Source organism: Neophocaena asiaeorientalis, unplaced genomic scaffold (assembly GCF_003031525.2).
Source record: "Neophocaena asiaeorientalis asiaeorientalis breed wild unplaced genomic scaffold, Neophocaena_asiaeorientalis_V1.1 scaffold249, whole genome shotgun sequence".
NCBI classification, from domain to species: Eukaryota; Metazoa; Chordata; class Mammalia; order Artiodactyla; family Phocoenidae; genus Neophocaena; species Neophocaena asiaeorientalis.
This window is the reverse complement of record NW_020172625.1, coordinates 9,290,741-9,303,606: the sequence shown is the minus strand read 5'-3', so window position 1 is coordinate 9,303,606 and position 12,866 is coordinate 9,290,741. Positions and strand designations below refer to the sequence as shown.

Here is a 12,866-nt window from a genome sequence, read left to right as displayed (position 1 = left end):
ATATATATATAATAAATATAAATAAAATAAATATATATTTAATCTCCTGAGTCCTCCTTTGGATTCTATTATTGAGTCTCTTATTTTGGATAGAGTCCTTAGAAGACTACCTAAGAGTCATGCCAGTTTTTGAAATGACCCAAAATGAATTCAGTGTTCTTCATTTCCTTTGGAACAGAAAGGATTGGTCCGCAATTGGGCTCCATCCACTCTACCCTACCAGCTCCACTCTACCCTACCAGCTCCATTCATTTCAATTATCCCACCTCTACTGCCACACCTTCCTGATAGTCATAAATAGGAGTTCTCCATTTGAAAGTCTCATGCTGAAACGGAGCAGGACCCTATGGTCCTTTCCCCACCATGTCCACTGCCTGCCTTTCGTCTGTAGAAAAACTTTAGTCAAAGAATAAATTTAATCAGAGAAGTGGGAAAATGCAGAAGCAAAGGAAAACAGTCAAACAGGACAAAATAATACAAGTTTAGTCATTAAGGGACTTCCCTGGTGGCGCAGTGGTTAAGAATCCGCCTGCCAATGCAGGGGACACGGGTTCGAGCCCTGGTCTGGGAAGATCCCACATGCCGCGGAGCAACTAAGCCCATGTGCCACAACTACTAAGCCTGCACTCTAGAGCCCGTGAGCCACAAATACTGAGCCCGCATGCCACAACTACTGAAGCCCACGCGCCTAGAGCCCATGTTCCGCAACAGAGAAGCCACCGCAATGAGAAGCCTGCACATCGCCACAAAGAGTAGACACCGCTCGCCGCAACTAGAGAAAGCCCACGCACAGCAACAAAGACCCAAAGTAGCCAAAAGTAAATAAATAAATTAAAAAAAAAAGTTTAGTCATTAAGCAAAGTCAAGGACCTTTATTTTAGTTCCTCCTCAAGGGCTATAAATAATATTCTGAGCCATATCCTGTGAGCTGTTTTGTAGATACTGAAACCCCCACCAGGTAGAAGAAGTGAACTACATGATGACCGGACTGTAGCCATGACATAAGCTGCCACAATTCTGAGAATGGGCTCAAAGAAATGGAAACAAACTGACCGGGAACTGAAGACTAACTTTACTGAAAACATCAAGATGACACTGATCAGACCACAGCATGACCAACTTCAAGAGGACTGGCAGAACTGACTGTGCTGTTTCAGCATGTGGCCCCCTCCCTCCGCCCATAAAAGCTCTTGCCCCCTGATTGTCAGTTGCAGGGAGTCGGCCTTTGGGCAGGACTCCACCCTCCCCCACAGTTGCTGGCCTCTGAAATAAAGCAAACTTTCCTTTCCACCAGCCTTGCCTCTTTATTGGCTTCAGAGGGACAAGCAGCCTGACCCCACTTTTGGATGAATACTTATAGAACAGTGACTTAGATGATATTTTTGTAAAAGGATTCTCTTTTGCAAAAGGGCTTATTCTTTCCTTAATTAGGAATGTACAAGTGTGTCTAAAGTATGATACAGTTCAAAAGATACAATTTACAAATACATTGTAAGGAAGGTACTGATTGGATAAAATGTTGCATACCTGTACAGGCAAAACAAACCCTGTTTGGACATTCTTATATCCTGTTTATTTGGAGGCTCTGATTGTCAGTCTTAATAAGATTTTTAAAAAAGTATCTTCTTACAGACTCACAGACTTGGAGAGCAAACTTGTTGTTGCCACAGGGGAAGGGCGGGGGCTACGGATGGTAGTTTGGCATTGACATGTACACACTGCTATATTTAAAATAGGTAGCCAACGGGGACCTACTGTATAGCACAGGGAACGCTGCTCAATGTTCTGTGATAACCACAATGGGAAAATAATTTGAAAAAGGAAAAAAAAAACTATCTTGATTTTAAATTCCTCTGAAAAAATAATTGGCATACTATTTATTTTGCTGTTTATTCAATATAATAGGCTTAGTATTCTGAACTGAAGAGGCGCATTTCAAATGCTGCCTCTATAATAAAACTTCCCCTGAACCCGCAGTCTCTTTCATTTGCACTTTTTTAGCATTTTGTTTACATTTTACATTGGGGTGTGTACTCTACCATATTTTAAGACTTTGAAGACTTCGTAGCACTTAAGATAATGCCTTATAGTAGGTGCCCCAGTGATTAGGCTGTTTATCCCTGATATTACCTGGGGGGCTTGGAAATGTTACTTATCCTCCCAAGACCGAGTTTCTTCATGTTAAACAAGGTCAACAATATCTCCCTCAAGGGATTGAGGATTAAATAGAGTAACAGATGAAAAAATTGTTTTGTTAAAGCACTGTGCAAATATTTTGAGTGTCTTACATGTTCCTAACAATAAATTTACCAGGTTAATAATAATATTTTAATAATTTTATCAGGTTAATAATGCCATTGCCATGTAGACACTCCTGGATGGAGAACAATTACCACACAGAATACCAACTGTATAGTGAAACAGTAATTCTCAGAATTAAGTACTGAGGTCCCTAAATTATCAAGGGCTTATATATATGTCAGAGTTGCCAATGGGTGTTAGGAGTGGTTTTACAAAAAAGGATCTTCCAGTCTCCTCACTGGAGGATGAAGACCCCAGCCACCAGCATGCTGGGAACCAAGTGGAGGGTGAAGGGCTGGGGTCTCAGCATCCAATATCTATTAATTTATTTAGCACCCCCATTGTCAGTTCTATAGCCTAGCCCTCACCTTGCACCTGGTAACTCCTGGTGCAGAGAATATGTTTTACCCTCTTCAAATAAATCTTTGCTTTTTGATTGGAGAGGGTTTTGGAGTGTAGGGGAGTCTAGGGGAGCGGATATGGCATTCTGGCTACTTCTTTAAAAAGGCTCTGTGTGTCCCACTTTTCTGGGCCTTTTGAAGTGTAAGTCAGCTTGGTATTAGCTTAGTATTCAGTTTTCTTTGGTGTGTTATTTTCCATTCTTACATTAGCTTTTCATCTTCCAGGTCTAGAAATGGCTTACACCACTTCTGATCACATCCCTTTGGTTGAAGCACAGTCACATGGTCCCGACCTCTCTCGAAGGAAGGCTAGGATATTTAATCTTCAGTGTGCAAGAAGAGAAATCAGTGTGGTGAACACAGAATATTGTTCTGCTTCAATGCTTTTAATAAATAACCAGGGCTTCCCTGGTGGCGCAGTGGTTGAGAGTCTGCCTGCCGATGCAGGGGACATGGGTTCGTACCCCAGTCCGGGAAGATCCCACATGCCGCAGAGCGGCTGGGCCCGTAAGCCATGGCCGCTGAGCCTGCGCGTCCAGAGCCTGTGCTCCGCAACGCGAGAGGCCACAACAGTGAGAGGCCCGCGTACCGCAAAAGTAATAAATAAATAAATAATCATTTACTCTTGTTTTAGAGGGATTCAGTGGAGACTAATAATAGTAGATCCACGTATTCAGTGGACCATATTTAACTAGGAATCTGTATTTTTTTTATACATCAAGGAAAGTTTAGCCACCATTTATTGTTCAGAACATGTAAAAAATGGGGGTAGTCCTTAATATCTGATCCTGGCCATAGAGGCTTAGGATGCAGAGCAAGTGTTCTGGACTCAAATAACTTGAGTTCATGTCCAGACTCCATCAATTTCTAGCTGTGTGACCTTGGCCAAGGCAGCCTGCTTGTGCCTCAGTTTCCTCAAGTGTAAAATGGCTAATACTGATAGTACCTGCCCCACTGTAGTAGTGTGAGAATTAAATTAGTTAATGCTTGTACTATAGTAAGTGCCATATTAGTTGTTATTGTTACATGTTTTACTATTGTTATCACTATTACTTTTGTTATTAATGTAAACTATTCATTTTGGAATCATACTCTTACCAATCTGCATGGTTATATAATTCAGAATATTCAATAAGTGATTTAACTAATGGCTGATTCATTGCTCTCAGGCAAGTCAAGGAAGAAAAGGTATAATTCTACAGCACTGCTGGGCAGTCGGCAGTGATGATGTCTTCACAAGCTGAGAGCTGCTCAGGAGCTTTGGGTTTGCAATTAGCTTAATGTGCACGTGGCTTTGTTCCCGTGCCAATCCTGATGCATGAGGGAGCTGCAGAGTGAAAGGTGTTTACCTTTTGTGTAACAAGAGGCCAAGGATGACGACATGTGCCTCCAGAACTGGCTGCATGATGCAGAGAAGGAGTAACAGACCCGGACATCTGCAGACCTGGATCCCAGTTCCCCTTTGTCTGAACATCAGCAGAGGGCTCTCCCTATCCTAGACCTTTACGGTTCTATCCAGCTTTGTAGTTCTACAATGAGACAATATTACGGACACGGTCATAATCTTGAAAATCTGCTACAAATGGCCTGCCTCAGCTGCAGACCTGGGGGCCGATGTTCACAGTTCTTGCAAGCATTTGAGCCTACTACACATTGTAACTTGTACTGCTGGTGATTATGGCCCTGGAGCAAAGAACATCGTACTCTCATCTTCTGATTAGAGACTTAAGTCCAGGCCCCACTCTCTCACTTACTACCTACATCAAAGGAGCCGAAGAAATCACTCTCTCCTATGAGTTGGCACCAGAACTCTGCTTAGGAAGGAGGCTGTCTTTGTTTGTAAAAATACCCTGCAAAGCTGCTTAGGGTAGATGAGCCCTTCAGGGCCAGGGCCAAAATGTCAGAGAACAGGGATGAAATGCTCTGTTTGAAGGACTTTGTTTTACTCTTAGAAGGGAGCATGAAGAAGAGAACAGTGGGAGAAGAGGGGGAGAAGACTGTGAGACAGTGTGACATTGGGGAAGTCAAGGGTGAAGGATCCATGGAAAGTCCCTGTGTGAAATAGCCAAAGGACGTCAACATTGGAGATGCCTGCTGTGCATTATTGAGAACTTCTCTTCCATCCCTACCTACTTTTTTAGAAAAGTCTACTATGTCTGTTAAAAGCTTTGTGTAAGTGAATTTTGCTTTTTGTTTTGAAACTGTGGCAAGGCTGAGTTTTACATTTTGCCTTCTGTGATGAGAAACAGAAATAACACATGTGGAATCAGGAACCTGAAGGCAGGGGTGACCAAGAGAACTCACATCTTTCAGGAATTTGCAAAAATCCTGGGGAGGATGTGGAGTTTGCATTTCTGTGGATCACTGAGTTGAAAGGTTGGAGTCCACTTCAATGAACTTTCAAGGGGTAAGGAGGCCCAGTTTATGTCTAGGTTGTTTATATGACTTTGGCCAGTGACTGATGGGCTTGGGACTAAACTTCACTTCTTTCAATCAGTGGACATTTATTGAATGCTGAGTGTATGTCAAGCATTCTTCCTGGTATTGGGATATGAAGGCAAAGAAGACATAATACTTTTCTTCCGGAAACTTCCTAATTGGAAGGTGGGTGTTGTAATCAGGATGATCACTCTTCCCAGTTTAACCTGGACATTCTTGGTTCATTCTGCTTGTTCTGTCATAATTATCTATACCTCCCACTTTCATGCCCCAGAAGGCCCAGTTTGGAGATAAATAAACTGGCAACCATTCCACAGAGTTGTTATAAAGATTAGATGATAAAACATGCGAAAATGCTTTGTGAATTGTAAAACGTTACACAAATAAAAAGATTAAGAGATTTAAGTTCTTTTATTGCATTCTCCTATTAGAGACAAACAGAAATGTCCCAAATTGCTATCTACCATGGTCTCTATTATTGCTCTGAGATCTACTTGGATATGCAAGAAAATAAACTTGCCAGAAAATTAACTTCATTTTAAGGCAGCTTAGCATGTGCTCAACCATTTTCAAGATTAAATTTCTTTTGTGGTCTGTTCTGGTTATTTACATGTATGCTCAAGGGTATTGTTTTTTCAAATTTATGTGTCCTTTCACAATTAACATATTATGATTCTGTTGGATTTTGGACATGGGGGACATCCTAATCCCCTAGGAATTTTTAAAGCCTGTTTTAGAAGGGGAAGAGTATCAACGCATTAAGTGTTCAGTATTTACCATGAAGAAGGCAGAGTGCCTGCCCTCAAAGAGCTTCCACTGTAACCATCTCATGCATCCCTTTTAAACCAACCCACATGAGAAAGGTACAATTTCCCTTTTCACAGTTAAGGGAACTGAGGCATACAGAGGCTAAATAATGTGGTCAATTCTACAGCCAGCAAAGAACTAGGATATATATATATATATATATATATATATATAAACTTATCCCAAAGCCTGTTGATCATTTATTCACGCATCCGACAAATATAACATACTGAATACTGACGGTGTGCCAGGCGCTGTGTATATGTGTATATCGTCATGAGTAAAACAGATGCGGTCCCTGTCCTCATTTCTAGTTTGGCATCATCATCATCATGACCTGTCCGACCATCTTTTATTAAACAGAACTTTCCAGGTACTGTTAAGTGCTTTACTTGCATTATTAATTACAATTGTTACAATGACTGTAAGTGAGGTATGATAATTATCTCAATTTTACAGATTGGGAAACCAAGCCTCAATGAAGTAAAGCAATTTGTTCAATCAGGGAGTAGCGATGCTTTGAGTATGGCTGTAATTCTTACCATTATAAGGCCCTTTACTGGTGGTCTCACTGTGGTAAGTACTATTCTGAGGGGTTGGGGTGGTAGTGGAGGATGGGGTGGATGGTGTCTAGTGGGGAAAGCCTGGGACGATTTGGTCTTCCCAGAATCATTTTTTCCTAAGGGACAGACTTTGGTCTTGGGGAAAAAGTGTTAAGAATCTAATCTCCTTTAAAATTTTTGGCAGAAATAATCAAGTACAGACAATTAAAACTGAAAAGGTTATAATGATTAGAGTAATAAATAACAATATATAGTAAATAATATTCATAAATTGCATATTTAGGTCTACCTGAAGTGAACTGCATGAGAATGCCTTGGGAGAATGTCTGAACCCTGATTAGTATTCATTCGACCTAGTTTCCATTTTTGTCTACTGAGTGAAGAATTTATTCTACTAAGGTGCATGAGGTGCTTGCATGTGAGGTAAATATGACACTCTTTGACCCTCAGTACTTCTTTTAATACAACTGCAGAGACGTGTATATTTTTTAGTTGCTTTTGGTCTTCTCAGCACTCTTTCCTCCTCTACTTTCTGGCTACAGAACCTCTTTTTTGTGTTGCTGGGAATCTATAACTCTGAGACTCAGATGAAGCTGATCCCATCTTGTATTTCATGCTTACAGGGATTCTCCCATCTTATTTGCCACGGTGATGAATTCAGGGATGGGCACTGAACCAAGGCAAGCAAATCCAAATGCTCCCTGGGACTTCTCATTGTAAGTACGAGGAAAGATGGCTCTTTTGAATTGGGGTTTGCTCAGTGGATTGGATGTGAGCTTGGCACTACTGATCGCTGTTTTGCATAACAAGTGTACAGACTAACGTCTAAGAAATGGAGTATAGACCCTGATGACACCATTTGAGTCCTGCATGCTACTCTGCCTGAACTCACTTCACCCTCAGACTTCCTGGCTGTGTGAACCCTTTTATTTCTTTTTGTTTGAACTAGGTTGAACTGTGTTTCTATCACATGTAACTAAAAAAATTCCTGGTTAAGTCAATATTTCACCAGAGGTCTAATCTTTAAAAATAAAACAAGTGTCAGACTATACTTTTTCTTCCATTACATTAGGTTAAATTGTGGGCATTCTAGTTTCATCATTAAGATATTGTGCGTGCAGCTAAGATCATCTGGCAGCTGAGGGCCCTGGTAAGTGTTCTGAGAGTTTTAAGGAAGTAGATGTCCTGATCTGTTATCACTCGGATACCCCTGGAGTCAAAGGGGCAAATGCCTGAAATCTCTGTGGCAGTGTAGAGCCAAGAAATCCTGGATGCCCCAAAGACTCATACATGTTTGTAAACAAAACAATAGAAGTGAGGAGACCTGAGTTTAAGGCTTGGCTCTGCCACTGATTTGCCTAATGATCTTGAATGTCTTTTAGACTCTTTGGCCTCAATTTCCAAGTTTGTAAAAGGCAAGGGAGTAGCAAGGTGAAAGAGGGTATTGTGGCTTCAGGGTGGCTTTGGGATGAAGTAATAATAAGAGGCCAGTAGCAGACATAGGTCTGGGGGGCCCATGCTAAGGTTCTAATGCTCATGGCCAATCTGCTCCATGACATCTAAGTTAAAGATTTGGCTAAAGAGGTAAAATGAACCATCAGGAAACAAGTGCATTTTGGGGAGCCTGATTTACAGTCAAAGGACACAAGGAAGATTAAAAGTGGTCTCATACAGAGAAGGGCTTAATAATACTTTGTTAAGAATCTACACTGTAAAAAATACTGGGTGAATTTCATCTCTACCTGAAATATTTCACTGTTCTCCCACAGTTTACCTCCATGCCCTTTTAAACCTAAAATAAATATGCCACACATTTTGACTTTGGAGATATCTGGGACAAAATTTCATCTATTTCCATTGCATAATATTTAATAACTTTGCATTGCATATAAATGATGAAAGTGTCAACATGAATGTCTTTTTTGGCCTTAATAAAGCTATCTAAACAGTTCTGGGTTAAAAAAAAAACAATATTAAAAAGAAAGCAATTTTGGAGATATCTGGGACAAAATTTCATCTATTTCCATTGCATAATATTTAATAACTTTGCATTGCATATAAATGATGAAAGTGTCAACATGAATGTCTTTTTTGGCCTTAATAAAGCTATCTAAACAGTTCTGGGTTAAAAAAAAACAATATTAAAAAGAAAGCAATCATGCATGTGTTGTATTAAGCTGCCTACACACAGAAAAAAGGGTGGGAAAGATGGAACACATAATTAGAAATAATTTTTTAATTTTCAAAGCAGAGCCACAGTAAATTCCCATAAAACCTATTCATTAATCATCCAATTTTAAGCAAAGACAGCTTCTCAGTAAACATTCTAGGGTGTTAGTTACTTACGAAATATATCTGGTGCAGAGAATTATTGGACAGAAACTACTTTAGAATATATGTCAAAATTTTTGTTTTATCAAGGATTAATTAAGCCATTTAAAAATGAGTTATTTAGTAAGACTAATTGTGTATTTATATCAGTACTAGTTTGTGACAATAATTCTGCATTTTCTAGTTAATAGAGTTGGAGGGGCATGCATTCAAAAGTAGTTTAAAAACATTAGATTTTACCCACTTTTATTTCAAATTTAGAGTTTTTTTTTAAAGTACAGTTTTAAAGCAAAATGACTCTGAAAACAGTGGTTTTCATTGTTTTGTGTGATCTAATCTAATCAATAGCATTCTTATTAGAAATTTTTTCTAAAGTTAGAACATGTTGACTATTTCTTTTGGCATTTGAATTTTTATTTTAAACTTTCTTCTTTATAGTCTGAACAAATTAACAAATACATACCTTAAAAAGAGTTCTTTCTCTGCTTAAGAATAGGTAAGTAATTAATTAGTTTATTAATTACTGATAGCAGTAATTATGTCTGAAGAAGTGAACTGTATAAAATAAAATGGTAATTATCTCTGAAATGATTGTATAAGTCCACAGGACATTTGATTTCCTACAAATTGTTTTCTGTTAGTTCTGTATTCATTACATGTCTTACTTAGATTCCCCAGTGGTTTTTTTTTTTTTTTGCGGTACACGGGCCTCTCACCACTGTGGCCTCTCCCGTTGCGGAGCACAGGCTCCGGACACGCAGGCTCAGCGGCCATGGCTCACGGGCCCAGCCGCTCCACGGCATGTGGGATCTTCCCGGACCGGGGCACGAACCCGTGTCCCCTGTATCGGCAGGCAGACTCTCAACCACTGTGCCACCAGGGAAGCCCTACATTAGCCTTTTAGTTCATATATTTTTATGATTGAATGGACACGGATGAACTGTAGTACACTTAAATTTTATGAAATTGAGTCACACTGTAACAGGTCTATTATAGGGGAATTTAATAGCATTAAGAATGTCTTATAACAGAAGCCCTTATGTTATCAATAATTGGATGTGTCATGGTATCATCTGGAATTATATCCACTCTTAGGAGACATAAGGTTGCTGTGTTAATCCATTTAAATTATTTTTGCATTCTCTGGACGTAGAAACTCTTTACCTTTAAGCAAAGCTGTCAGGATGGCTAAATCAATGTCCTGGTGTCCTTCTGATCCCATCCGAAATACTGTAATCTGAAATTTGAGACAAGGTGACCATTAGCAATGCATTTTTTCTCTCAAGAGAAATTAAATCAATGAGACCATATTTGAACACAAACTATCTTAATATCTATAAGGTAGATTCTTAACCACAGGAAAAGCATGCATACCAAGAATTCAATTAGAGGGGTCTGCAACTCATTAAGAGGGAGATGCCTCAGTAGCCTCCAAACAGAAACCAACTTAAGATAATTCATTGATTATGGTTACAATCTCTGAAACCAGAGACCAAAGAAAATGTCCCCTTCTACCATTTCAGTTTTAAAATTAAAACTTTCCAGATTTGAAAAAAATGTGTAAGCTATAATTTAAACTATGAGTTGAGAAATTAAGTGTTTAAAAATAGCTAGTTAGTATGCCCTTCAGTAAGTGGCCCCACTATGTATGCATGTGTGTGTGCCCCTGTGTGTTTTTGTGTATATACACGTGTGTAATACAGCCATCACTATACTCTCTCCTCAGCAATAGTTATTCAAGGGTTTCAATATTGTGATGCCTCTAGATCCTTCAATCCTCTCAATAGCCTTAAACTTTCTTGAGAATGACTTAGTATCCAGGTTGTAAGAATGAAAAAGCACACAATAAAATAACATTTTTTCCTCTTAATTCTGGTAAGAAAAGTATTCTCTGGGGATGAATGATGGGGAGGAGAGTACAGATGTAGCAGTGAAGGGTTAATACAAGTTGGGTTAATATGAAGTCCCCACATCATGCTTAACAATAATGAAGATTTTTTTTCCAAGTCAGATGGAAGCTACTTAAGGAAGCCAAAAGGTTATTTGAATATATACATTGGTTGAATTACTACTGTGCTCAACTGCTTTAGACTTCGTTTCTTTATCTGTAAACTGGGAAAATAACGGGGCTTCCCTGTTTCTAACCACATAGGAAGTAAACTTCGTAGGATTTGCTAATGTATAATTCTAAGTTTTGCCACCATGATGAAGAGAACAGGTACCTAGAATCACGGTTAAACTGTCAGTTGCCTTAGAAATCCTCTAGTCCACTATCCAGAGACAGAGTATCAGCATCAAGTTAGAAGAACAGCTGTGACTGGAACCAAGAGCAGAGATGAGAGGTAGTTCTTCTCTGTTCTGAATTCAGAAGTGCCTTAATTGGGAAGAAAACTTCAGGTCCACTGGAGAAAGAACCAAGGAGCAGAAGTGGAATTTTGGCTAAATCTTCAACTCTTTAAGCCAGGGCTGGCTAGGGTTTGAAAGGTATTACCGTGTGCTGAGCTGGTAGCAAGCTGTGGACTACCAGGATAACATCTCTCATTGTTTTAAAAGAATTCAGAAATTAGGCACCAAACGGAATTCCTTAAACGTCTGACCTACTTGTTCTGCAGATGCCTAAATTTCACTGCCTAATTAGAGATCCCATTTTAGATGCAAATTCTTCCAAGGTAGCAAATAGATAAATTTACCCTGAAATATAAGAGTATCAGGTTTTCTTAGGAACAGCTTTGAGGAGGGGAAAGGAAGGTTTATAGTGTGGAGCTGCTAAAGGATTTCAGGGTAGGGGTGGTGGAGATGTAGATATGTGTGCTGTTGTTTGTCCAGGAGCCTGAAATAGCATTGTACTCTGGGGCTTCACAGATTTTCTGGAAAACTGGTGTGGAGGGGATGGCTGTCCACCTGTCTGTGGCACCCCATCCCCATGGTGTGCTTAGACTGAAGTACCTAAGGATCCTAGAAAGAGGGAGAGGAAGCACCAAAGGGAGGCTGGAGGATCCAAAGATGAAATTTATTTCATAATTTTCCCTTGAGTTGACCTGAGATATTATGTCTCCATTACTCTAAACTTTTTTTTTTTTTTTTGCGGTACGCGGGCCTCTCACTGTTCTGGCCTCTCGCGTTGCAGAGCACAGGCTCCGGATGTGCAGGCTCAGCGGCCATGGCTCATGGGCCCAGCTGCTCCGCGGCACGTGGGATCTTCCCGGACTGGGGCACGAACCCATGTCCCCTGCATCGGCAGGCGGACTCTCAACCACTGTGCCACCAGGGAAGCCCTACTCTAAACTTTTTAATTTGAAATTAAAATTTAAAAAATATCAATTACTCAATTTATATGTCTTTCTCAGGAAAAAAAGAGAAGTCAAACAAAAAAACCAGAGTCGTCTTCTCCTACCACCCCTGGTGTTGGCAAAGATTCAGAAAACCAGGTGTTCTTATTCTTGGTGGGGATGTGAATCGAAATAGTAGTTTGGAGTATGATAGATTGATATAAAATTCCTTGGTTTTTATGTATTATTCTTTAACAGCAATTAGCAAAATATTATTTGCTAATATTTTATTTAGCATCTTTTCAACTATGTAAGTGAGGTTGGTACATGTCACCATTCTTGCCTAGTTTTGGTATTAGAGTTGCACTAACTTTTCAGTATGAATTGGTAATCTTTTAAAATTTACTTATGCCCTAGAACGGTTAGCGTAACAAAGGAATTCTCCTTCCAGCAGGTTTAGTAGGATGAAGCATTTTTAAGGATAGATCACTGATCATCTTTATAAATTTTTCAACAGTTACTAATCAGTTTAGATTTTCTGCTTCTCCTGGACTCAATTTCATATATTCTCCTATGTAATCAAACATTTCATCTAGATTTTCAAATTTATTGGTATACAGTTGTACACAGAATTCTCTTATTACTTAAAAAATCTCTTTTATGTATAGCATTATATGGCAGCTTTTTTGATTCCTCTTTTTCACTTCATCAAAATCATTGTCATATCAAAGAATCAGGTTTTCATTTTATTTTTT

At 39.4% G+C, this 12,866-nt stretch overlaps 1 protein-coding gene across 10 annotated transcripts in view; it reads right to left on the bottom strand.

Moving 5' to 3' along the window:
* Nucleotides 1-12,866, bottom strand: part of TRPM3 (transient receptor potential cation channel subfamily M member 3) — a 783,705-nt gene that overhangs the window by 109,880 nt on the left and 660,959 nt on the right. For all 10 annotated transcript variants that reach the window (XM_024738980.1, XM_024738984.1, XM_024738979.1 and 7 more), the window contains one exon: nucleotides 10,007-10,079. In XM_024738980.1, the coding sequence (XP_024594748.1) occupies nucleotides 10,007-10,079 (73 nt within the window). The remainder of the gene's footprint in view (nucleotides 1-10,006; nucleotides 10,080-12,866) is intronic.